General features: G+C 39.9%; 1 protein-coding gene across 6 annotated transcripts in view; it reads left to right on the forward strand.

The window, feature by feature from the left end:
- The first annotated feature begins 540 nt into the window (after window positions 1-540).
- DMXL2 (Dmx like 2) overlaps window positions 541-27,233 on the forward strand; it is a 174,068-nt gene continuing 147,375 nt past the window's right edge. For all 6 annotated transcript variants that reach the window (XR_004181290.1, XR_004181291.1, XM_031661417.1 and 3 more), the window contains exon 1: window positions 541-920. Coding sequence is in view for 4 of the 6 variants with exons in the window: in XM_031661417.1 (XP_031517277.1) it covers window positions 834-920 (87 nt within the window). In the remaining 2 variants the exon portion in view is untranslated. The remainder of the gene's footprint in view (window positions 921-27,233) is intronic.

The raw sequence follows: 27,233 nt of genomic DNA on the forward strand, positions 1-27,233 counted from the left end.
TCTGAGGTCAACTGCACTGACCATTGCACATTGTATTCTGGACTAGGTTCAACACAGCAAAACAGGCTCGTGGCTCGTCCCCGGCGTCCAACTGCTGCGTGGCCCCGTGCGACCTACACCCCACTCCGCCCCCGCCCGCGACCCCGTCCCCGTCCCCGGCCCCACCCCCGCCCCCGTCCCCGCCCCCCGTCCCCGCCCCCGCCCCCCGTCCTCCGTCCCTCGTCCTCCGTCCTCCGTCCGCAGCGGCTGCAGCCCTGGAGGCTCCAAGGGAACTCCCGCACGTCTGCGCGCGCAATGCCGGGACCGAGGGTCGGCGCGGCGCGCGCAATTGCCTTGGAAACCACGGCGCGCGCACGCGCAAACGCGGGGCGTGGGGAAAAAGACTGAACTGAGAGCTTTGCCGCGGGAGGGGGGGCTCTACCTCCCGTCGACCGTCGCTCCCCCGCGGTGGGCGCGTGCGCCGGCCCGCTCCCTCGGGCGGAGCGTCCCTTGCTGCAAGCTCCCAGCTCGCGCGTTCCCCCTCGTGCCCTCCCCCGCCTCACACGCACCCTTGCCCTCCTCCCGCATTTGTGCGCCGGTGCAGCAGGCAGTGGGAACATCCGGGCATTTCCGCAGCTGAGCGGCGACCCGGGCGGCGGCGGCGGTCGAGGAGCTCCCTCATGGCAGGGACGAGGCGGAGGGAAGGCGAAAGCGGGGCGAGGAGTTAAGCCGGAGCCTCCGCGGGGCGGGTTTCCGAGGGAGGCACAGAGGGAAGCGGCTCTCGCGGCCGGAGGAGGGCCGGGCGCGGGGCTCGTCGCCCCTCTCGCGCATTCTGTACAGCCCGGGCTCCGGAGATGCATCTGCATCAGGTCCTCACTGGGGCTGTCAACCCTGGAGACAACTGCTACTCCGTGGGCAGCGTCGGGGATGTCCCCTTCACGGTGAGCGGCGGCCGGGAGCCCGAGGGGAAGATACCAGGATCCAGACGCGGGGGCAGGGACCACCTGTCCAGGGCGCACGCCTCCTCAGGAGGCTGTGAGGTGTTGGTGGGCCCCACCCGTGGCCCCTTTGCAGCCTTGGGGTTTAGTTCCCCGTGGGACCGTGGGTCCTGCGTCTGGTGTAGGAAATCACCCCTTAGGGGAAAGGCTTAGGAATCCACCGCACTCTCCACCCCCAGCAAAAGGGCCCGAGGTGGCTGAACTAGAAGGTTCCTCCTAGGGCAGCCCTTGGGTCTGCGGTGGAGGAAGGTGGTGGGGTCGCTGAAACCCCAGAGCGTCCGTTTCTCACCTGCTTTCGGCGTGGAGGCGAAGAGACTTGGTGTTGGTTTCGGAACGTGGAGGCGAAGAGACTTGGTGTTGGTCTCGGAGCGTGGAGGCGATGCTGCGCCTTGGCTCCCCCTGCCCGCTGTGTTAGGGCAGCTTGGAGCTGCTGGAGTCTGTGGCTTTAAGCCTAACCCTGTGTATCTCCTGATAATGCAGGATCTTAATTCCAAGAAGAAGATAAAAATTCATCCTCTGCGGCCGAAAGATTTAGCATGAAAGGGTTAGAGTGACAGTGACTTGGAGAGCTGTCTCATTTATCAGGAGGTCGTAGTTTGGTAACCCTCCTAGATAATACTTTAATCTGTAAGGTAGCCCTTTTTTTTTTTTTTTTTTAAATATAGTAAGGCAATGTGAAAAATTTACGACAGTGCTTGTTAGAGAAAAGTGTATGTATACATAACGTTTTAGAATCTCCTTAAAAGCTGGATGAAATAGACATGTTTCTCAAGGAGATTGGACTCATCAGTCCTTTTTGAAAATGGAAATGTTCAAACCAAGCCCTGGAGCTTTGTTTACTCACAGTCTCCCATAGATTAATATGAGTTCTTTTTTAAAGAATGAAATTTATACGTGGTCTTCCTTAAAAGGAACTGTAGGCAGCCAGACGTTTATTAAATACATTTTGTTATTGATAACCGTTCTTCTTGATAAAATTGGAAATAGCATAATGGTATGCTTTTTAGACAAGGAAAACCCTTTGATCTGATGTCTGCTTTCCAACAGTGTTTTTAAAACTGCAGAAAATAAAGCTTCAGCAAAACTGCAGAATCATTATGTAGCAGTGCATTCTGGAACAATTTATTTTTTTGACGTTTTGTGATACATTAACCCCAGAAGATTGCTTTTTAGCCACTTTAATTTTTTAGTGTAATCAACTTGGCCTAGCTCCAGTTTAGAACAAGCCCTTTAAAAATAGGGTTTGCCTGCTTTATATTGTTACGCCTATCACTATCACTGGTGTGTCATCTGTGTTTTATGTACATGTGACTTAAAAGATCCATATAGAACTGAGCTTGGTCTTCAAGTGTGTGGAGAATCTTTTGGGGATAGAGAGAAGAAATTTCCCTGTTCCCCAGTAGTGCAGATAGGAAGTTCCCCAGGGTTAGAAAGTGGGCCTCTTTCATCAAGAAACAAAGCTGGAATCTTTGGTTATAGGTATTTTCCTGCTAGAATGGTGGTGGTAGTTTTCTGCTTCCATCTGAAGTGGAGTGCTGTTTCACTGCAGGTCTAGTATGTAGAACTAAATAAACGGGTTCAGATGCAGCCTGGAAAAACCTGTGTAAGAACTGTTAGTGCTGCGCAGGTGTGGTTATGCTGTAGGCCACTTGTGACCAGATGCTTAGAGTCATTTTCAAATCTTTTTGCACCTCCCTAATTCAACCTTTCACAAAGTCTAGTTGACTCTCTGCACTCTCTACCAGATTTACTCCTTTTCATGTCCTTAACCACCACCTTATTTTACAGTCTTATTTGTATTAATATGAAAGCTTTCAAAACAATTTTCTGACACTCATGTCTGATAACTTCTTCATCCTCCACACCGCTGCTAGGATAATTTTCTTCAAGTATCATTTTACCATATCACTCTTGGCTTAAGAATGTGTAGTTGTTTCTAATAGCTGTGTTACGAAATACAAACTTGTCAAATATTCTCCATCTTTGACTTTATATTTAATTATATGTACTCCTCACTTTGGCCCCTCTGTTACATACTGATCTTCTTACTCTAACCTGCATTTTTATGTTGCAACAAGACAGTCCTTTTGGTCTTCCAAATTCGACTCAAAATTTACCTGGTTTAGGATGCCTGCCTGTGACACTGTTATTTTGGTCTTTTGACAAATGCAAATACAAACCCATTTTGCACACCACCTCATTTTAATACCTTAGTTTTGAGTGTACTGATCCAGTTATAATTTTGTCATGAACTGGAGATGACCTCTTGGGCTTTGTGAAAAACAGATTGGCAAAAAAAAAAAAAAAAAAAAAAAAGAACAAGCTGTTTTCAAGCACTGTACAATCAACTAACAAATACCTGAATTCCTATATTTGCATAGTAAAAAGAAAAAGCAAGCTCCTCTTCATGGAGCATGTCACTTGATTTTAGAGCAATCAGATGAAGAAGCTTTAGTTCTGGATCAGATGATTAAAAGGGCGACCAGCCAGGACTTGGAATGAAGGTCTTGTGACTTCTCATCGTGTGGGCTTTTCTTTGTAGTATTTCCTTCTTAATATCAGAGTGCCTGCTTTGGAGAGGGCGTGTAGGTGCGTAGGTGGGTTAGTGGATGGATGGAAGGCCTCCCAGCCAGACACAGTGTAGAATACTGTCTTGCAACTAACTGATGGTTCTTAGCAGATGTTGTGTTTCATGGTAACCTGAGAACCTTTTCAAAATACAATACATACTTTATTTCAGAATCTAAAATTGATACATCTTTGAAGAATAGAATTGTTCTAAAAGGATTTTGAGTTTATAACATTGTAATAATTGAAAGAAATGGTGTGTTACATATTTTCCTGTGCATGGTGGGTGGCGTGATTGGTTGGCTGTGAATGACTGCTTGATGTCATGATGTCCCAGTTTGTGCAATATTGACATGGTAGTGCAGTCTGTAGTAGACAATCTCAGCTGATGTCTGTGGTTTTAGTGGTATCATGTAAGCTGTGATGCTTTTCACTTGTGTTTAGGCAGCATACAGCTGTTTTCTTAAACATTCAATTGTGATTTCGTAAATGTAGCTGTAGATACCACATTTTAAAACATCACCTTTTGAACAATTTTGTTCTTTTCAGTGTAAGGTCTAGGTTTTGGAAACGTTATCCTGCAATGAGTCAAATCTCTGGTAGTTCAACCTGTGTATGTGCTTTATTATACTTTATTTTGCCTTTAAGACATTTCTAACTACCCTTCAGTGAATGTTTTGAGGGTTTATGCAACAGATATTGTAAATTTCTCATTATTTATGTTACTACTTTTCTGAAAGATAGTCCTTGGCTATTTTTAAACTTTACTGCACATATTAAAATATTAATTGAAATAATGATCATACATGATGATTTTCAAATTAAAAATTCATTTGGCCTTAAGGTTTGCAGACTATTTTCAGATGTGGGCAGTGGCTATTATTCTAGTCTGACATGATTTCAACACATTGATGAACATTTACAAAAATTAGTAAGTCATTTGCACTCTTACGGCATTTATAATATACTGGCAGAGATTAAAATGATTTGTATAATTATAACATAAGGCAGATGGAAGAGATTGTAGTTGGGAAAACAAGAAGAGGTTTTATGGAAGATTAAGGTTTGGAAAGATAAGAACAGAAGCAAAGGAATGGCATAATACGAAGGATAAATTATTGAGTGACTGTTGTCTTTGCAAAAGTTACTTTTTAACCACAGGACTTCTTCATTAAATAATAGACACTCTTAGAATGTGGAAAAAATATAATTTTCAAACATTACCTGTAGCTTTTCAGGAAAATATACCTGGTATTCTGACATTCGATTTTTTTTTAATTAAAGTACCAACAAAAGGTTGGAAATAAATGGAAAACCATTGATTTAAAAATTAGAAGATAATGTTGTATAACCTCTTTTATGGCATTTAGATATGTCTTAACTCTATTGTAGAATAACATTTCAGTCCTAGAGTTATGGCAACACTAAACCTTAAAATTATTCAACCAGTTTATACATTTAGCAAATGTCGAACACATAGGTGTGCTAAGCTTTGTGGGTATTAAAAAAAAAAAAAAAAAGAATTACAAGACATAGTCTTGATTTCAGGGAGTTTACTGAAGAAGTGTAGGATCCTGGTAATCTAATAGGAGAGTAAAAGACATGTACCTAATAACCACAGTAGGCCAGCTGTGCAATATTGCCAGCATTTAAGTGGGAATTCAGGAAGACTAAGAGATAACTTTTGGCCAGGGGAATCAAGGAGCTGGTTAGAAACATGCTTCTGTACTGGCTGGTTATTAATGTGTCAACCTGTGCTGAGAGGAAAGGGAAAGACAGAAGTCAAGAATTTAGAATGGACTTGTTTTCTAAGAGAAATTGGCCTTTTTGCTTGGCGTGTAGCTTCTTGTTTATTTAAATGGATACATTTAAAACCTTGTGGGCTTGGGCTTCATGTCAGCCAGTACGTGAATATAGGGTTATATAAGTTCTTATATACCTGTGTAGCTTGTTAATTAGCCTTCCTGCTTGTAGCAAGAAGACTCCTAGCAACTACTGAGAAACTCTGGTAAGGTTCTGAATAATATCTTCCCCAAAAATAGAAGGTCAGATACCAACTACTTGTATGGTGTTGTCTAAATCACTTAAATATGTTTAGGTCTTTGATCTGTAAAAGAAGTTCTTAAAGATATTCTTTAAGTATTTAGACCACGAATGACAATTATATGGACTTCTCTAGAGATTTTCAGGGGCTAAAAGAGAAAATGGACTAGAAACATAAAGTGGTTGTGTTGAAGTTGTAGGTCTGGAGTCTTTATTGTATATTGCTTCTCACTTGCATTTACAAGACTTTATCAGACCTCACAGTCAGGGAGTCTAACCTCCTTTCTGGCTCAGTAGATAGGCCATTCAGAGCATTTATGAAGTAGTGGGTCTAGGAATGAGTCTTTGGGCTTACAGCTGAGGAGGAGCCTCTTGATTAGGTTTTGGTCCTTGGCACCTGACAGATAATAATTGCCTGTGAGGAGGAGCCTCTTGATTAGGTTTTGGGCCTTGGCACCTGACAGATAATAATTGCCTGTGAGGAGGAGCCTCTTGATTAGGTTTTGGGCCTTGGCACCTGACAGATAATAATTGCCTGTGACTGCCATAGTACAGTATTGGGTGGGAGATGGGGCCAGTGTGATAGTGTTTAGGTTCTTCTTTCGCAGCTTTCCTTTTCCCATGCAATGCCTTTATTCTTTTAGTTTCTGTTCTTAGGATTTGGGGGATTTAAAAGACTACTTTAGAAATTATAATCAGATTATCTTAACTTGGATCTCAGTAAATTTTTAGAACAAATCAGAGTCTCAGTATTTAATTATCTGAAAGAGCACAGGATGTTGGTAACAACCATAATGGCACAGTGGAAAAACAAGTCATGCCTGACCAATTTAATTTCCTTCTATGAAAGCAAGGCAGTATTTAAAATGGGATAGTAATATAGAATATCTGAAATTCAGATTTAGTCAGACTTCTCTAGCTTGTCAGTTTTTTATTTTTATTATTATTTTTTGAGATGTAGTCTCACTCTGTCACCCAGGCTGGAGTTCAGTGGCGCAGTCTCTGCTCACCACAACCTCCGTCTCCTGGATTCAAGCGATTCTCCTGCCTCAGCCTCCTGAGTAACTGGGATTACAGGCGCGTGCCACCATGCTAGGCTAATTTTAGTATTTTTAGTAGAGATGGGATTTCACCATGTTGGCCAGGCTGTCTTGAACTCTTGACCTCGAGTAAACCTCCTGCCTCAGCCTCCAAAGATGTTGGGATTACAGGCATGAGCCACTGCACCCGGCCATTTGTCAGTAATTTTTAAAAACAAATTTGGAAGCCAAATATTTTAGTAGAAGTTTTAGGGTTTTCAATCTTTTCGAGTTTGTAGAATCCTTTTGCATTATATTAGTGCTCTGAAACCCTGATCCATGATGTCACTTGGTATTGAGGGACCAAGTACAATTTAACAAAGGTGGCATGACTGTATTCACTCTCTCTTAAAGAGTAAGCTATGATGCTTTTCACTTGTGTTTAGGCAGCATACAGCTCTTTTCTTAAACGTTCAATTGTGATTTCGTAAATGTAGCTGTAGATACCACATTTAAAAACATAACCTTTTGAACAATTTTGTTCTTTTCAGTGTAAGATCTAGGTTTTGGAAATGTTATCCTGCAATGAGTCAAATCTCTGGTAGTTCAAAGAGATGATCATGTAATCCTGGAACTTGATGTAAATATGAAACCAGTTGCCTGCACTTCTTATTTTTTTGTGTGTGGGTTTTTGTTTTCTTAAATTTCTTTTTTTGTTTGTTTGCCTGCAAGTTTTATTCTCAAATCTTCTCATTTCATGATTCCTGAGGCTTCCTTTAATGCTGTCTACCCCTAGTCCTGAACACCTAAAAAATGTAATGGTTATCTTAACTCTTTCTTTTTTTTTTTTTTTTGAGACAGAGTCTCGCTCTGTTGCCCAGGCGGGAGTGCAGTGGCACAATCTCAGCTCACTACGAGCTCCGCCTCCCGGGTTCACGCCATTCTCTTGCCTCAGCCTCCTGAGTAGCTGGGACTACAGGTGCCCGTCACCACGCCCGGCTAATTTTTTGTATTTTTAGTAGAGATGGGGTTTCACCGTGTTAGCCAGGATGGTCTTGATCTCCTGACCTTGTGATCTGCCCGCCTCGGACTCCCAAAGTGCTGGGATTACAGGCGTGAGCCACCGTGCCCGGCCTATCTTATCTCTTTCAGATACAGAAAATAGAGTTAGGCCCCTCTAAATATTATACATGGTAATATGGTGGGAGTGATTTTAAGGGAATACATAATACCCTCTTAGATGGATTATCATTGGAGAGACGTTCCTTTCGGTCCATTTTCTTCTAAAAACTGAGCCTTCTTGGGTGTAATAACATTTAATTTAATTCAGACTAAATTGTTTTATTTCTGTGATTTTAGGAGAAACCCATTGGTTCATACTAAATCAGTAGAGTTTTCTTGTGATTTTAGGAGAAACTCAAAAAGTCGTAAGTGCGTTTTGCAGGTAAGCATAGATGAACACAAAAAACTCAAAAATTCTGGCTTAGACTCATTTCACAGATATATGTAGCTCATATGTTAGCTGTAGTTCAAAAACAAAATTGCATACATTTTCTTAGGAGTAATGATTTTGGTTTTGTGCCAGCAACTTCTTCATATCATCTCTGGCCTCGAGTGCATCCACACTTAAGAGGATCTAATCAGCAGGAGGTAATCATATTATCATCATGTACCTTTCCCATAATAACTCCCATCATTCCTTTTATGTGGATGAATAACCAGTGTTTTCAGCAAAGGCCACTTCCTCCATTTATGTTCTAAATTGGGTGTGATTTTGTACCCCAGGAGACATTTGGCAGTGTCTGGAGACATTTTTGATTGCTGTAACTGGAGATGGGGAATTGGTACTGCCATCTAGTGAGGAGAGGCCAGAGATTTTGATAAAACGTCCTACAGTGCACAGGATAGCCCTCCACAATGAAGAGTTACCCAGCCCAAAATGTCAGTAGTACTGAAAGTTGTGAGAAACCCTGATTTGTACCTTATGGTTCGCATCTCTCTTTCCTACTTAAGTGCATGATTCTAGCAGTTTCTCCCTTCTCTCTTATAAAAATGCTTTTTCTGCTCTACTGAAACACTTTCTTCATTTAGCCTTCTTAGTTTTCTCCTACCATGCTTAATTGCTTCTTGTCAGCCTGATTCCAGATTTGTATACTCAGCTGTTTCTTTGACATCTCCTCCTTGAAGGTCTAATAGCTATCACATTTTCCTCTTCCAGTCTTCCCTAAATCAATAAATGGCAACTCCACTTTTTTTTAGTTCCCTTGTAGTCTACCTTTTCTCTTCCATTTATGTCCTATATCTAATGTTGGCAAATTCTATTGGTTATACCTTCAAAATGCATCCAGAATCTGACTACTACTTATCATCTCTACTGCTGCCACCTTGGTGCAAGACAGCATCATTTTTTCCCCTGGATTATGGCAGTTGAATCTTAAATGGTCTTCCTGCCTTTTCTGCCTCTAGTCTATCCTCCTTCAGTTTATTTTCAACATAGTAGCTAGAATGCTCCTGTTAAAATACAAATAAAATCTTTTTAGTCCCTTCTTCCAAACATGGCTTTTTCTTCTTCCACTCAGAGTAAAAACCTGAGTGCCTGCAATGCCCTTTATTGCTGTTTCTTTAGCACCTGAAACAGAAGGTGGTACAAAAAAGTACTCAATAAATTAGTAAGTGGAAAGGATACTTAGTGTAATACACACATTCTTACAGTAAAAACTGATCTTTTCATAAGGCTATTTTTTATAATACTTCTTGATATAGGTCAGTGGCATTAAGTCATATTTAGAAAAATCAATTTTATAGGATGAAGGCAGAGAGCTTTGATACAATATAGGTGTAAAGCTGTGCTGGTCTGGTTTAATCCAAGGATATATATTAATGTATCAAGAGGAATTGACAGGCTGTTCTAAAATTTTCCTCAGTGATACTTTTGAAAGACTTAAATATATAATGAATTAGAGGTTAGCCTGACAAATACCTGAAGTGTAGAGATTCTGTATTTTAAGAGTTTAATATGTTGTATTAATCTGCTAGGGCTGCCATAACAAAATAACAGACTGGGTAGCTTAAACAACAGAATTTTTTTTTCCTCACAGTTCTGGAGTTTGGAAGTTCAAGATCTGCGTGTCAGCAGATTTGGTTTCTCTGGAGGACTTTCTCCTTGTCTTGTACATTGCCCCCTTCTTGCTGTGTCCTCATATGGCCTTTCTTCTGTGCACATGCACTCCTGGTGTCTTTTTCTCTTAGGGACACTAGTCTTATAGGGCCCCACCCTTAAGGCCTCATTTAACCTTATATTACCTCTTTAAAGGCCTTACCTCTAAGTACAGTCACGTTGGTAGGTAGAGTTTCAAGCTGTGAATTTTGGGGGCACACAGTGTAGTCCACAACACGTTTTAACAATCGGCTGAGCTGGTCCTGGAATTGAAAATTGAGGAGCCTAACAAAGACATGATTGAGGTGGCCGCCCTACTTGGTGGTAATCTCAACTCAACCAAAGGAGTACTCGTGGATAGAAGCAAGATTCTGTTAAGAAATTTTAAGAATATGCTAATATGGACAAATGGGACATTCAAACATGGCTGTGATAATTTTATGCTGGAAAATTTTATATAGATATAATTAAAAGCACAGTTTGACCATTAAAAGCAAAAAGCAAATAAAAACCACAAAGAATTCAGATTTTTTTGGTTTAAAAAATTAATGTAATATCTGCATTGTAAAAGAATTATAATTCCAACAGCGTTGAAATATAGAAAGTAAAACTGAAAGTTTCTAGTCCCCAGAAGAATTAGTATAACTTACTGGTTATCCTTTATACAAAAAATATTTTGGTGCCTGGGCATTGTACATACAAGATAAACTAGCTATTAAAGTGTACTGTTGTACAAGAGGGCTTGGTAGGCCGGGCGCGGTGGCTCACGCCTGTAATCCCAGCACTTTGGGAGGCCGAGACGGGCGGATCACGAGGTCAGGAGATCGAGACCATCCTGGCTAACCCGGTGAAACCCCGTCTCTACTAAAAAATACAAAAAACTAGCCGGGCGAGGTGGCGGGCGCCTGTAGTCCCAGCTACTCGGGAGGCTGAGGCAGGAGAATGGCGGGAACCCGGGAGGCGGAGCTTGCAGTGAGCTGAGATCCGGCCACTGCACTCCAGCCTGGGCGACAGAGCGAGACTCCGTCTCAAAAAAAAAAAAAAAAAAAAAGAGGGCTTGGTGTATGTTGGTATTAGCTATAAATTAGTTAAATTGGGGATCATGTACTAACGTGATGATTTTGACTATGGAATAATTGAACTGTAGCCGTTCTTCCTGGCAGTGTTAAATAGTGCTATCTCTGTGTGGTTGGTATATAGAAAACAAGGCAATTTTTGAAAGTAGTAAGATTAATATTTATCTTGTATGTTAAATTGGTACATGAAATCAAATCTGCTTTACAAATTAAATCTAGTTTAGTATCTTCATTTTGTGCCTGGAATTGGTTCCTGCCGATGGGTTCGTGGTCTCGCTGACTTCAAGAATGGAGCTGCGTACCTTTGCAGTGAGTGTTACAGCTTTTAAAGATGGCACAGACCCAAAGAGTGAGCGGTAGCAAGGTTTATTGTGAAAAGCTACAGGGCAGAGCTTCCACAGCGTGGAAGGGGACCTGAGTGGGTTGCCACTGCTGGCTGGGGTGGCCAGCTTTTATTCCCTTATTTGTCCCTTCCCGTTCGGTTTCCGTCCTATCAGAATGCCCTTTTTTCAGTCCTCCCTGTGATTGACTACTTTTAGGATCCTGCTGATTGGTGCGTTTTACAGAGCACTGATTGGTGCATTTTACAATCTTCTTGTAAGATGGAAAAGTTCTCCAAGTCCCCACTTGACCCAGGAAGTCCAGCTGGCTTCACCTCTCAATTTCATAGATGAGGATACTAATACTCTTGAGAAATTAAATCATTTAATGAAGGCCACCTAGTTAGTACCGTGGCAGAATTAAGACTGGAACCCAAAGCTCCTAGTTCTCTTCCCCCCACCCCAGCAAAATGTAAAAAGTAACACATGCCCTTGCAGATAATTTGAAAAATCCTGAAGAAAGAGAAAATAATTTATAATGGCACAACCCAGAGATAACCCCACTTAACATTTTGGTAAGTTGGACTGAGGCCTCATGGAGGAAGCTCGTATTATTACTGATTTGAGAATGTTTACCTGTAATTTTTTTTGTTGAATGATTTTTGGATAGTTATTTTTCTAATAATTTATTTTGTGTAGGTTTTCAAATTTATGAGTATAAAGTTGTTCACAGCAGCCTTTGAATATCTTCTTAGGTTTGCAGCATTTCTGTTGCTTCTTTTCTCATTACTGCCATTGGTTATTTGTGCCTCTCCCTTTTTCTTCAACAGAGGTTTATCAAATTTATTAATCTTTTTTAAAGAACCCACTTTAGCTTTACCATTTCTCTCTGTTATATACTTATTTTCTATTTTATTAATGTTTTTCTTAATTTGTTATTTCCTTTCTTCCATATTAATTTTGCTGTTTTTCTCCTACCTTGTTGAGCTAAATGCTTAGCTCATTTTTGACTTTCTCCCTAATAGATGAATTTAGAATATAAGTTTTCCTCCAAGATCTGCATTCTCTGCATTCTATAAAGCTGTTTTTAAAACCGTGAACTCATAAGTAATTTGGAAGTAAATTTCTGAATATCTGGTACTTTTAAAGTTACAAATATGGTTACTAATTTCTAGCGTAGCTGTATTGTGTGCAAATGGCATGCGGTGTGTACTAATAATCTTTTTAAGTTTATTGAAATTTCAGTTGGTCAGTTTTTATAAGTTTTTTTTTTTTTTTTTTTGAGACGGAGCCTCGCTCTGTCGCCCAGGCTGGAGTGCAGTGGCGCGATCTCGGCTCACTGCAAGCTCCGCCTCCTGGAGACCATTCTCCTGCCTCAGCCTCCCCAGTAGCTGGGACTACAGTCACACGCCACCATGCCCGGCTAATTTTTTGTATTTTTAGTAGAGATGGGGTTTCACCGTGTTAGCCAGGGTGGTCTCAATCTCCTGACCTCATTATGCACCTGCCTCATCCTCCCAAAGTGCTGGGATTACAGGCGTGAGCCACCGTACCCGGCGTTTATAAGTGTTTCGTATGTGCTTAAAGAAAATGTGTCCTCTTCAATTGTTGGACAGAGTTTTATATATTTTAGGTCAAGCTTGTTCATCATGTTGTTTAAATCTCCTAAAACGTTACCACTTTTCTGTCTGCTTATTCATTTTGCCGAGAGATGTGTTAAAATCTACTATAAATATGCATTTATTCCTGTCTTGTAGTTTTGTTAATTTTGTTTTATTTATCTGTGCTTACAAGTTTAAAATTATTACATCTTCTTGGTGAATTGATCTGTTGGTCATTAGGAAGTAACCCTTTTTGATTTCTGACAATGCTTTCTGCAGTGTACTTTCTCTGGCATTAATATAGTTTTATTAGCTTCCTTTGGTTGGCGTTTGTACAGTCTATCTTTTTACTTTCAACTTTTCTGCATAGTTATGTTTCAGATCTTTCTTCCAAATATAGTGATGCATTGATTAACAATGGAGATGCATTCAATATATTGCTAGGCAGTTTCATCGTTGTGCAAATATCATAAAGTGTACTTACACAAACCTAGATGGTTTTTTTTTTTTTTTTTTTTTTTTAAAGACCGAGTTTCACTCTTGTCTCCCAGGCTGGAGTGCAGTGGCACAATCTCTGCTCACTGAAACCTCTGTCTCCTGGGTTCAAGTGATTTTCCTGCCTCGGCCTCCCGAGTAGCTGGAGTTACAGGCATGTGCCATCACGCCTGGCTAATTTTTGTATTTTTAGTAGATGTGGGGTTTCACCATATTGGCCAGGCTCGTCTCGAACTCCTGACCTCAGGTGATCCATCCTCCTTGGCCTCCCAAAGTGCAGGATTACAGGTGTGAGCCACCACACCTGGCCACAAACCTAGCTAGTATATCCTAGAACATACCTAGGCTATATGGCATAGCCTGTTGCTCCCAGGTTACAAAGCTGTATAGCCTGTTGCTGTACTGAATAAGGTAGCCAGTTGTAACACAGTGGTATTTGTGTATCTAAACATATCTAAATGTAGAAAAGGTACAGTGAAAATATGGCAACATAATCTTATGGGACCACCCTCATATGTGTGGTCCATTGTAGACCGGATCCGTTGTAGACTGGAATGTTAATGTGGCACATGACTATAAAACATAGTTGGATTTTGGCCGGGCGCGGTGGCTCAAGCCTGTAATCCCAGCACTTTGGGAGGCCGAGACGGGCGGATCACGAGGTCAGGAGATCGAGACCATCCTGGCTAACATGGTGAAACCCCGTCTCTACTAAAAAATACAAAAAACTAGCCGGGCGAGGTGGCGGCGCCTGTAGTCCCAGCTACTCGGGAGGCTGAGGCAGGAGAATAGCGTAAACCTGGGAGGCGGAGCTTGCAGTGAGCTGAGATCTGGCCACTGCACTCCAGTCTGGGTGACAGAGCGCGACTCCGTCTCAAAAACAACAACAACAACAAAACCCAAAAAAAACCATAGTTGGATTTTTAAAAATACAGCCTGACAATTTCTGTGTTAACTAGAACTTTCAGTTCATTTATGCTTGATGTAATTACTGGCATGTTTGTGTTTAAATTCGCAATCTTACTATGTGCTTTTTGTTTGTTCCTTTTGTTCTTTGCTCCCCTTTTTCTCCTTTCTTGTGTCTTTTGAAATGAATTTTCTTTTTCATTCAGTTTTTTTCCCTGTAGTCCTAAAACTCCATATTCTGTTTTCATTCTTTTGCTAGTTACTCTAGAAATTACAGCATGCATTCTTAACTTATTTCTCTTATTGAAGCCTTATGAGGGTTTACATTCCTTCTAGACAATTCAAGAACCTTTTGTACTGCTTTTTAATTCCATTCCTGCTTATAATATACCCTTCTATGGTAAGCCTATTTTTATAACCCTGGAAGACATTATTATTTTACACAGTCAATGCTTATTTAGATTTACCCATATGTTACTTTGCTCTTCGTTTCTTCCTTCTCTGACATTCCATTTGAGATCATTTTCCTTCTTCCTGGAGAATCTCCATTAGAATTTCCTTTGGTGTGAATCTGTTGGTGTTGTAATGTTGTCTTTTGTTTGTCTAAAAAAGCCTTTTTTTCATTCTTTTTAAAACTTTTAGTTTCAGGGGTATGTGTGCAGGTTTATTATACAGGTAAGTTGTGTGTTGCTTGGTTTGGTGTACAGATTATTTTGTCACCCAGGTAATAAGTATAGTTCCTGATAGGTAGTTTTTTGATCCTCTCCCTCTTCCCTCCCTCCACTCTTCAGTAGGCCCTGGTGTCTGTTTTTCCCTTCTTTGTGTCCATGTGTACTCAGTGTTTAGCTTCCACTTATAAATGAGAATATGTGGTATTTGGTTTTCTGTTTCTGCCTTAGTTTACTTAGAATAATGGCCTCCAACTACATCCGTGTTGTTGCAAAGGACATGATCTCATTTTTTTTATGACTGCATAGTATTTCATGGCATATGTGTACCACATTTTCTTTATCGAGTCTACGATTGATGAGCATCTGGGTTGATTCCCTGTCTTTGCAATTGTGAATAGTGCTGCAGTGGACATATGCATGCGTGTGTCTTCATGGTGCAACAATTTATATTCCTTTGGGCATATACCCAGTAATGGGGTTGATGGGTTGAATGGTAGTTCTGTTTTTATTTTGTTTCATTCTTTTTTTTTTTTTTTTTGAGACTGAGTCTTGCTCTGTTGCCCAGGCTGGAGCATAGTGGCATGATCTTGGCTCGCTGCAACCTCCGCCTGCTGGGTTCACATGGTTCTCCTGCCTCAGCCTCCCAAGTAGCTGGCATTAGAGGTGCACACCACCACGTCTGGCTAATTTTTGTATTTTTAGGAGAGAATGGTTTCACCATGTTGGCCAGGCTGGTTTTGAACTCCTGACCTCAAGCAATCTGCCCACCTCAGCCTCCAAAAGTGCTGGGATTACAGGTGGGAGCCCAGCCTATTTTGTTTCATTCTTTTTTTTTTTTTTTTGAGACGGAGTCTTGCTCTGTCACCCAGGCTGGAGTGCAGTGGCCAGATCTCAGCTCACTGCAAGCTCCGCCTCCCGGGTTCACGCCATTCTCCTGCCTCAGCCTCCCGAGTAGCTGGGACTACAGGCGCCCGCCACCTCGCCCGGCTAGTTTTTTTGTATTTTTAGTAGAGACGGGGTTTCACCGTGTTAGCCAGGATGGTCTCGATCTCCTGACCTCGTGATCCGCCCGTCTCGGCCTCCCAAAGTGCTGGGATTACAGGCTTGAGCCACCGCGCCCGGCCTTTTTGTTTCATTCTTGAAAGGCCGTTTTGCTGTCTTTTAGCAGTTAGACAGGTAGATAGAGCATGGCAGTGTTTTCCTTTCAGCACCTTGAGAATTATAGTCTTCTGGCCTTTACTGTTTCTGTTGAGATGTAAACTGCTAATTTACTGTTGGTTCTTTGAAAGTTGTATTTTTTTCTCTTAGCTGCCTTTGTGATATTTTCCTTTGTGTTTCTGAAGTTTTGCTATGTTTTGTCTGTGTATACATTTAAAAAATCTGGGCGTTTTCAAATCTGTACATTAATATCTTTTATCATTTATTGAAAAATTTCATCTGTTATTTCTTCAAATATTGCCTCTGCCCTGATTGACCTTATAAAACAAATAAATATGTTTTAGACTTTCTGACTTTATTTCTATGTCTAATAGTTTTTGCCATGTTTTCTATCTTTTTATTTTTATTTTTTTGAGGCAGAGTCTCGCTCTGTCGCCCAGAGTGACTCCGTTACCCAGGAGTGCAGTGGAATTGTCTCAGCTTACTGCAACCTCCACCTCCCAGGTTCAAGTGATTCTCTTGCCTCAACCTCCTGAGTAGCTGGGATTAGAGGCATCCATCACCATGCCCGGCTAATTTTTGTATTTTTAGTAGGGACAGGGTTTCCCCATGTTGGCCAGGCTGGTCTCGATCTCTGACCTCAGGTGATCTGCCTGCCTCTGCCTCCCAAAGTGCTGGGATTACAGGCATGAGCCACTGCGCCTGGCCCCATGTTTTCTATCTTTTTATCCTTTTGTGCAACATTCTAGATTTTTTTTTCTAATCAATTTGCAAATCATATATTCAACCATGTCTAATTTTCTGTTAAAGCCATCCTTAAATTATTAGTTTTGGGTTATACTGGTTCTTTCATGAGGTCTTCTTTCCTTGTGTGATAGATATTGTTGACTATGTGTATTTGAAAAATGACTTTTAGAAATAACCTAAGACCCAAGATGGTGGTATCTTACCCAAAAGGGAATTTTAATTTAATTAGGTGACATGTCTTGGGGATTTTACTGGTTAGGGATGACATTAATTCAAGCCCAAGGCTTGAAATTTTCTAAACCATCCAAGTGATACAAAGACAGGTGCGAATCTCTACAAGTGGCTGGGCGCCGTGGCTCACACCTTTAATCCCAGCACTTTGGGAGGCTGTGGTGGGTGGATTACCTGAGTTCAGGAGTTCGAGACCAGCCTGGCCAACTGGTGAAACCCCGTCTCTACTAAAAATACAAAATTAGCTGGGCATAGTGGTGCACGCCTGTCGTCCCAGCTACTCGGAGGCTGAGGCAGAAGAATCGCTTGAACCCGGGAGGCAGAGGTTGCAGTGAGCTGAGATTGCTCCACTGTACTCCATCCTGGGTAACAAGAACAAAACTCCATCTCACACCCACACCCACACCCACACCCACACACACACACAAAATCTCTGTAAGTGTTGGTTTAAGTCTCTCATGTTATGTAGATTAATCTTCAAGATTTCAGTTCAAAGTGTTGGGTAGTTTATTGGAGTCCCATCTTTTGTCAGATGGAGCACTTTCATTTTTGTTCCTCTAGATCCAAGAGACCATCAAAATACAGTTCAGTTTTACCCTCACTCTTTTAGATTAGCAATGCTGTTAGGACAAATTGGCATTCAGTGCTGAGCACAGCCTTATGTTCTCCTTTTCTCTTAGATTTTGGCCCACTAATTTCGCACAGTATTTTTTTTTTTTTTTTAGCTCTTTCAGTGTTTTTAAATCTATGTTCATTAAGAATATTAATCTGTATGGGCCGGGCCAGGTAGCTTACGCCTGTAATCCCAGCAGTTTGGAAGGCCGAAGCAGGCAGATCACTTGAAGTCAGGAGTTCGAGACCAGCCTGGCCAACACGGTGAAATCCTATCTCTACTAAAAATACAAAATTTAACTGGACATGGTGGCACACGCCTGTAGTCCCAGCTACTTGGGAGGTTGTGGCACTAGAATCACTTGAACCTAGGAGGTGGAGGTTGCAATGAGCTGAGATGATGCCACTGTACTCTAGCCTGAGTGACAGAGTGAGACTGTTTAAAAAGAAAAAAAAAGACTATTAATCTATATGTTTTTTTCCCCTCTTGTACTGTTTTTGTCTGGTTTTGGTATCATGCTAAGATGTTTTTTGTATGTTTCATGAAGCTTTTTGTGTTTTAAATTTAGATCCTATGATTCATTTTGAGTTAATTTTTGTGTAAAATATCAGAGTAGATTTTTTTTTTTTTTGGTATATGAATGTCCAGTTGTTCCAATACCATTTGTTGAAAAGCTGCCCTTTCTCCATTGAATTGCCTTTGTACCTTTGTGAAAAATCAGTTGGCTATATTTTTGTGGGTCTATTTCTGTAGTCTGGGTTCTGTTGCACTGGTCTATGTCTCTATCCTTTTGCCACAACACCACTGTCTTGATTACTGACTTTGTGGTAAGTCTTATAATTGGGTAGTGTGATTCTTGCAACTTTCTTCTCTTTTTTTTTTTTTTTTTTTTAACAATTGTTTTAGTTATTCTAGTTCCTTTATCTTTCCATTTAAATTTTGGGATCAGTTTGTCTATAGCTACAAAAAAAATCCTGCTAGGAACGAACTTGATTGCCTTTCTTTTAAATCTGTAGATCAGTTTGTGGAGAAGTGACATCTTTGAGTCTTCCAATTATGAATGTATGTCTGTATTTATTTAGATCTTTGACTTTTCATCAGTGTTTACACATATAGATCTGATACATGTTTTGTTAGAAGTATTTCATTTTTCAGAGCTATGTTAAAATGGTATCTTTTTAAACATTTTATTTTCCAATTGTTTCCAGTCATTCATGTCTGTTGATTTTGTATCCTGTGACCTTAGCAGTAGGTTTTATTTTTCTTTTTTGTAAATCTCTTGGGATTTTCATTGTAGCTGTCCACAGTAGCTGCAAATTAGACCATTTGAATTCTTCCTTTCCAATCTATGTGTTCTTTTTTTTTTTTTTTTGCCTTATTGCACTACTAGGTTTTTTTATTTTTAATAGATGCCCTTTATAAGGCTGAGAAGATTCTTTTTTATTCCTTGTTTGCTGAAAGTTTTTATCATAAAGGAATCTTGAATATTGTCAAGTGCTTTTTCTGTATGCATTAATATGGTTATGTATTTTTTTCTTTGAATTATTAATGTGTGGATTGCCATGATTGAGTTTTGAAAATTGAATCAGTCTTGTAGTACCCGTACAAGCCCCACTTTGTTATGGAATATTATTGTTTTTATTTGTGGCTGGATTTGATTTGCTAAGATTTTATTGAGTGTTTTTACGTCTGTGTTCATTAAGAATATTTATTATTATGGTTTTTTCTCTTGTACTGATTTTGTCTGGTTTTGGTATCATTGTAATACTAGCTTCATGAGTTTGGAAGTATTTTGTCCTCTTCTACTTTCTGTCAGGATTATGTAGAATAGGTGTTATTTCTTCTTTAAATGTTAGTAGAATTTACCAGTGAAACAATCTGGGCCTGGAGTGTCCTTTTTTGGAAGGATTTTAACTATACATTTAATTTATTTACTAGTTAAAGGACTATCCTAGTAATGTATTTCAGCTTGGGTGTGTTTATACTGTTTTTGGTTTTAGAGGAATTAGTCTATTTCATCTGTTTCATTTTTATAGATTTGCATATAGAGTTGTTTGTGGCATTTCATTATTATACTTTTAATATGTGCAGGGTTAGTACTGATACCCCTCTTTTATTCTTGATAATGGTAATTTGTGTCTTTTCTCTTTGCTTATCTTGCTGAAGTTTTTATGTTATATTGCTCTTTTGATTTCATTCATATTCACTCTTGTTTTTCTGTTATGTCATTGATTTCTGCTTTTTTATTGTTTCCTGCCTTCTATGTGATTTGGAATTGTTTTGCTCTTCTTTTTCTAATTGATTAAGATGGAAACCTACGTTACTGATTTGGGAGTGCCCATACTTCTTTAAACATTTTTCTACTAGTCATTTTAACATCTTTGTCAGTTGATTTCAACATCTGTGTCTTGTTGTCTTTTCTCTTGCAAGTTGAGATTTTCTTAGTTCTTTATATAAGTAATTTTGGATTATGCCTGCACATTTAAAAATATTACATTATGCGACTCTGGGCCTTGTGTAAATCCTATGGAGAATGTTGATATTTGTGTTTTAGCAGGAATTAGACTTGGCTGGGTTGAGGTGGAAAGGTTTGACCAACCTTCTATATATTGTGGTTTCTATGTAAGTTCCATTTTCAAAGCCTTTGCAGTGCTAGCTGAATATACTCTATCCTGTGATGTGCCACTTAGTGGCCAGTATGGGATCTGGGCAGTGGTCTCAAAGTTTTTGCTCAGCTGTTTAAGCTAAGATTATGCTTGCACAGCCTGGGGATGAGCCCAGGAGTTTACAAGCAAGTTTATTGAGTTGCCTTTCCAGACTCTTCTTTCTGTGACTTTCCTGGTACTTTCTGGTTTTCTGGCTGGAAAACTAGTCCCTTGTGACTGTACCTGTCTGTATTCAGTGCCAAAGTAGCTGTAGAGAAAGAAAAAGAGTAATGTGGATCTGCTCCACTCTCTTGGGGTTATAGCTCCTCAGAGTAGAACTGTGGAATTATTTGGGGGCTGGGATATCAGAAAATAGAGGAAAAAAAAAAGATAAAGGGATAATTTTTCCACCCTTTCTTTGAACATTAAGAGTCTCCTTTCCCATTCCTTGAGCCAAAAGTAAATGGCCTCTCCTGGAGCTCTCTGTTTTTGCTGCTTGATTTAGGCCTGACAGTCCAGGCCTAACTTAGTTCAGTAAAATGGGAAGCTCTCTGCTAGTATAGTGAACTTCAAATTCCATTCTTCTTACCTCATCTATCTGCTGCCATTTACTTTATTAAGAGTCCTCCACTAACTGTTCTGTGCAGTCTATGTTTTATGGCTACATCAAGTGGGAGAGACATCATCGTGGTTATTTTACTTAGAACTGGAACTATGATGTAATATTTCATACCATCAAAAAATATCAAGGACCTAGGAACAAATCTAATGATACCTGTTTAAGACTGTTATAAGCAAAATTAATAAAACTTTATTGAGAGACTTAAAGGAGATAAATACTATGTTCATGGACTGGAAGATTCACTACTGTAAAAATATCAACCATTTCTGGCCGGGTCCGGTGGCTCACGCCTGTAATCCCAGCACTTTGGGAGGCCGAGGTGGGCGGATCACGAGGTCAGGAGATCGAGACCATCCTGGCTAACACGGTGAAACCCCGTCTCTACTAAAAATGCAAATTAGCCAGGCGTGGTGGCAGGCGCCTGTAGTCCCAGCTACTTGGGAGACTGAGGCAGGAGAATGGCATGAAACCAGAAGGCGGAGCTTGCAGTAAGCGGAGATCGTGCCACTGCACTCTAGCCTGGGTGACTGAGCGAGACTCCGTCTCAAAAAAAAAAAAAAAAATCAACCATTTCCAAGCTTATTTACGTATCTTTGATGCATTCTCAGTCAAAATTTTAAGAGAATTTTGTGGAATTTGATAGAATGATGCTAAAATTTTATGGAAATAGATAGTGCCAAGAATAGATAAGGCAATATTGAAGAGCAATAAAGAAGACTTCTACCAGCTCAAGACTTATAAAAGTTGTAGTCATTAAGATAGTGTGATGGCAGTCTAAGGACAAATACACCAAAATCAGCACCAGAAAGAGACCCACACATTTGTTGATGTTTGATTTATAACACAATTGGCATGGTAGAGTAACAGGATAGTTGATGTTTTCAATCAGTGGTGCTTGGACATCTTGTTATCTACATAGGAAAGAAATAAGACTTGGTCCGTATCTCGCACCATACATAAAAATTAACTCCAAGTAGATTAGAGATGTGCAAGACAGAATAATACATATTTTAGAAGGCAGAATTCAGAGGAATACATTTAGAGGAAAACATATTGAGGTTACAAAAGTTTTCTTAAAACACCAAATTGTTGTATTTTCCTCTAATTTGATCTTTCTTTAGAGTGGCTATAAACTCTCTGGAGAGTGGCTATAAACTCTATCTCTGTCCTGATGATGTCCAGGGATTATTGTGGGGCTGCGATATGACCATATGAGATGGTCATGGATGTTTACAGTCTGTCTTTCATGAGATAGTTCGTTATCTTGGTAGATGTCCTAATGCTTAAATGTCAGGCCCATGGCAAGGTGTTCTTCTCACAGAAGACTTATTTATACTGGCAGATACCCTTGTGGTTCTTGTCCGATCTGTGTCCAGTTTATTTGACCAAGACAGCCACGCTCTAGGAGAACCCTGACCAAGAAGAGAATTAGGTTCAGGTGTGTCAGTCAGGTGAGCTACAGAGGAGATGGTAAAACAAAACACATGAAATAACAAGAAGTTTTTATTTCAGATTTTAGAGAGAAGAGAAAGCACACCTTGCAAGGTCAACAGGAAGAGGGGAGCCACCTAGGACAAGCAAGTGCAACCAGTGGATGGGACGAAAGAGAAAGGACCTAGGGAACTGAAGTCTTTATTGGGGTCCAGGGTGTTCTTAACCAAGCAAGTTTCCCATGGGGAGTTCTAATTGGTAGGTTGGAGAAAGCAGGCATGAGTTCTGAGGAGTCATGCTGTGACTAAGAGGTGGTCACTGACGCATATCTGTACAGTCTGTGCATGGTTTGGTGAGCCAGGTAGATTCTACCTAGCTCTCCCAAAAGGAGGTAATAACCAGGAGGTGGTTGTAAAAGGCAGATATCTTGATTGACCACGTTGAGGACCTGGGAGGAAATGGAGGACTAAAATCTGTGTTAAGGGTGACTGAGCCCTGATTCTTCAATGAGAAAGTCAGACTTATACTTGAAATGAATGGCAAGGCAACCTAAAATTATAGGAATTCACTGCACAAATAAACCACAATTGCAGATAGATATATTTTGGATATTGTGAGCCAGGTTTCTCATTATTGAAGAAGAGAGTTACAAGTTTAGAAAGTGAGAAGGCAGCCAGGCACAATGGATCACGCCTGTAATCCCAGCACTTTGGGAGGCTGAGGTGGGCGGATCACGAGGTCAGGAGATTGAGACCATCCTGGCTAACACAGTGAAACCCCGTCTCTACTAAAAACACAAAAACTTGGCCGGGTGTGGTGGCCCGCGCCTGTAATCCCAGCTACTCGGGAGGCTGCAGCAGGAGAATCGCTTGAACCTGGGAGGTGGAGGTTGCAGTGAGCCGAGGTTGCGCCACTGCACTCCAGCCTGGGTGACAAAGTGAGACTCCATCTCAAAAAGAAAGTGGGAAGGCTAGAATGAACCTTGTCAATATAATTGGATTAGAGGCATTAGTGTGACCTCATAGATGTGTATGTGTCTATACACATATGAATATATTACGTGTTTACATGAATAATATGTGTATGTATGTATACATGCATGTATTTGTATATATTTAAACAGACATAAAGCAATGATGTATAGGTATAGAGATACATAGATATGATAGGGATGTTTGTATTGGTGTGTCTTTGATCCTAAGCCCTTTCAGTGGACAGTTGAAAATAGATGTGTGTGTGTCTGTGTTTATAGATACATACATAAATATACACACACATTTGTTTCCTAACTTTGTCAGCTGCGAGGCCTAGAAGCAGTGATACCCCTGTACCAGTGAACACAACTGGCATCTAGATCTTGGTTTCTAAATACCTTTGTCCACTAAAAGGAACCAGCATTTCTTGGAGGAACCAGCATTTCTTGGAGGAATAGCTGATTTTCGGCTGGAGCATGAAAAATAAGATAAATTTGGAATTTCTTGTGCCAGAAAGTAAGGAATTGCTCAAAGAATGATCAGAGCGTGTCATAATGACACAGGAGCTAGCTTAAAGGTCTTCTACTGGCCAAGTCTGGGACAATTTGGGTATGAAAATAAGTGATAGTGGATTATAACCCTTTGAATAAGATAAAAATTCATGAATTTTTACTGATATAAATAAGTACACAAATAAGGAATGCTCTTCTTTACAGAGGAAAACTGACAAATGATGCAACAATGGAATTAGAAAATTGCCATTTGGCAGCCATCATAGTAATACTAAAACTAATGGATGAAAGTTTAGTAAGGAACAGGATATTTACATAATCTCAAAATTTATTCCCATAGTATACTTATTAATTATAAAGGAAAAGCAATATAGAGGAGAAACCTGGAAGATACTATCTGCATTCACTGTCCAAAGTAAACATCATCAGAGATGGGGCAAATTAACAGAAGTGCCTCCTGATAAAATGCAGTAAGAACGTTGCTGCATTTCTGTGGTATTCCTGTCCCAAGCCCATAACCTAAATCTAATTGAGAGGAAACATCAGACAAACCTGAATTTTGAGATACTCTAGAAAATAAATGGCCTGTGTTCTTCAAAACTGTTAATGTCATGAAAGACAAAGAGTGAAGAATTACTCCAGGTTAAAGGAGTCTAAAAAGACATGATAGCTAAACACTTAATCTGGAATTTTCTTTTACTATAAAGGACACTATTGCAGCAGTTCAAGAAATCTAAATAAGCTCTATAGATAATAGTATTTTATCAGTATCCATTGCCTGATCTTGATAATTGTACTGTGGTCATATAAGAAATTTTTAAGAGGAAATATTAAACTATTAAGGAAGAAAAAGTAATCATGCCTGCAACTTGCAAATGGTCAGGAAAAAGTGTCTGTGTATATAGAGACAAGGATAAAACAGATGTAAAATATTAACATTTGGGGAATGTGGTATATGGTAACTTTTTATAACTTTGTATAACTGTATAACTTTACAACTTTCTGTAAGCCTGAAATTATGTCAAAATAAAAAATTAAAAGTAAAGGAAGTACTGTATCATAAAAGAAGAGATGAATGATAAATTAGACTACTTTAAAATTAGGAACTTCCTCAAAGATAGCATTAAAAGTGAAATGCAAGTTGTGGAGCTGGAGAAAAGAATTGCAACATCTATATTTGACAGAGGACTAGTGGCTGGAATATAACAATACCTACAAATAAATAAGAAAATGATGATAATGGATGAAAGATTTGAAGAGGCCCGTCACAAGAGAAAATCTAAATGACCAGTAAACATTTGAAAAGGAGCCATAGCTTGTTAATAATCACAAAAATACAGATTGAAATCAGAAGATTCTATTACATACCTTACAGATTTGTACAAAATTACGTACTAACTCTCACATATATCTGGTGATGGCAAGGATGTCCAGTAATGGGAATTCTCATGCACTGCTAGTGACAGTATAAATTGGTACAACTATTTTGGAAAACAATTTAGCATTAATGCCAAAATTTAAGATATACCTAACTTGTGATACATCAGTTCCTCTTTTGTGTATATATTCTAGAGAAATGCATGCATGTATGTGGAATTTCCCTACAAGAATGTTCAGAGCAGCATTGTATGTAATGGGCAAAATGCCTGTCAACATTAGAGTAGATAAATTGTGATACATACAAGGGAATATTAATAAGAAATGAAAATGAGTGAATCACAGTTACATGCACCGTGGATAAACTTCTGACCTAATGTTCAGGGAAAGAGACAGAAAAGCATACAGTATGATTCCATTTACGTAAGGTTCAGAGGGAAGGCAAAACTAAACCATTTTGTTTAGGCATGCATACAGAGGTGGAAAAACTACAAAGAAAAGTAAGGGGGTGATTTCCCAAAAAGGGTAGTGGCTACTTTTGCTTGAGAGGGAGAAGTGTAATTTGGAAGGGACGGATGATCTTTTGAGTTGCTGGAAATACTCTTCTCTACTTGGGTGGTGGTTACGCATGTGCTCACTTTAATTTATTCTTTGCGGAGTATGTTTTAGGTACACCTCTAAATTTAAAACATTGTCTTAGTGGGTTTTGTGAGGGATTATATAGGTGCATGTTTGTCTACTATTTTTAATGAGAATCTCAAGGCTTTACAGATTAAAAAAATACAAACAAAAACTTATTGTCCATTTCTCTCTCTTTCCTCCTATCCTGGGAAAATACAAGCACATGTGGCAGGATCCTGTGTGTATTTTCTACCATGTTATGCCCTTCGTGCCTGGTCTAGCGTAACTGCTCAGTAGACAGTTGTTGACTTAATGCTTAGCAGTTACCGTATTATAAATAGTTGCTGAATAAAGAGTTAAAATGGAAGTTGGGTGCAGTGGCATGCCTGTAGTTTCACCTACTTGGGAGGCTGAGGTGGGAGGATCACCTGCGCCTAGGAGTTTGAGTCCAGCTAACATAGTGAGAGCCCATCTCTTAAAAAAAAAAAAAGTTAAATGGAACTAGTCCAGGCAGATTACCTTAGTAATGGGAAATTTATTGTAAGGATATAGAAAAGGGAATAGAAGACAAATCTTCGAAGAATCTTGTAACACAAATTGTAGTACAGCTGAGCCTCAGTTATCAGGGACTCATTTCTGTGGACTGCTTACTCTTCCTAGTGGGCTGTGTGGTCTCTTACAGTGTCTGTGCCTCTTTTGTGTACGGTCTATTAAAACTGGCTTACATGAAAATCACAACGTCTTGGCCTCTGTGTACATAAAGCCATTTTGGCTTTAGTGCCTGTTACTACCTGCTACATTTCTTGATTTTACTAGTTGAATATCTAGGAAGTAGAATCTGGCCCAATTCACTCTTTTAAGCCAGACCACATCATAGCTTGCTGGCCAGCCTATAGCTTTTGGTATTAAATTCTTGGTCTTTGGAATCAAGTGTCAACCCCGGATCCAGTCAGTTTTATACTGTGGGTGTTGATCACGTGGTCTGCCAGGGCTGCCCTTTCAGAAGGACTGTAAATGGGGCACTTTTCTCTAGAAAGGCCTGTGAATAAGGTGAACAATACATTTGACATGATAAAGCATAATTTTTCTATTATGTGTTCAGATTGTTCCCTTTTTTATTACTTTACATAATTGTGCAATAAACTATTATTAATACTAATTGTGATCTTTGTTTGCATGTCTGGATGTTTTCTTAGGATCAAGTCCTAAAAACAGACTAACTGAATCAAAGTACTCTATTTAAATCTCTTTATACTCTCCTAATTCATGATACCAATTTGTTTTCCAGAAAAGCTGTATGGTTTGATGCTGTACCATACTCTTGCTCATTACTTTTTCTATTCTTTATTAAAGGCTGAAAAAAGTACATTTAGCTATCTAATGCTGAAAAGCCTTGCAATCACATATTCTGGGTTCCAAGCGATCACAGATAACTTTAGTAACTCCTCTCACTATATATATCCTGTTTT

This window comes from Papio anubis, unplaced genomic scaffold, assembly GCF_008728515.1.
Source record: "Papio anubis isolate 15944 unplaced genomic scaffold, Panubis1.0 scaffold147, whole genome shotgun sequence".
In the NCBI taxonomy this organism is placed as follows: domain Eukaryota; kingdom Metazoa; phylum Chordata; class Mammalia; order Primates; family Cercopithecidae; genus Papio; species Papio anubis.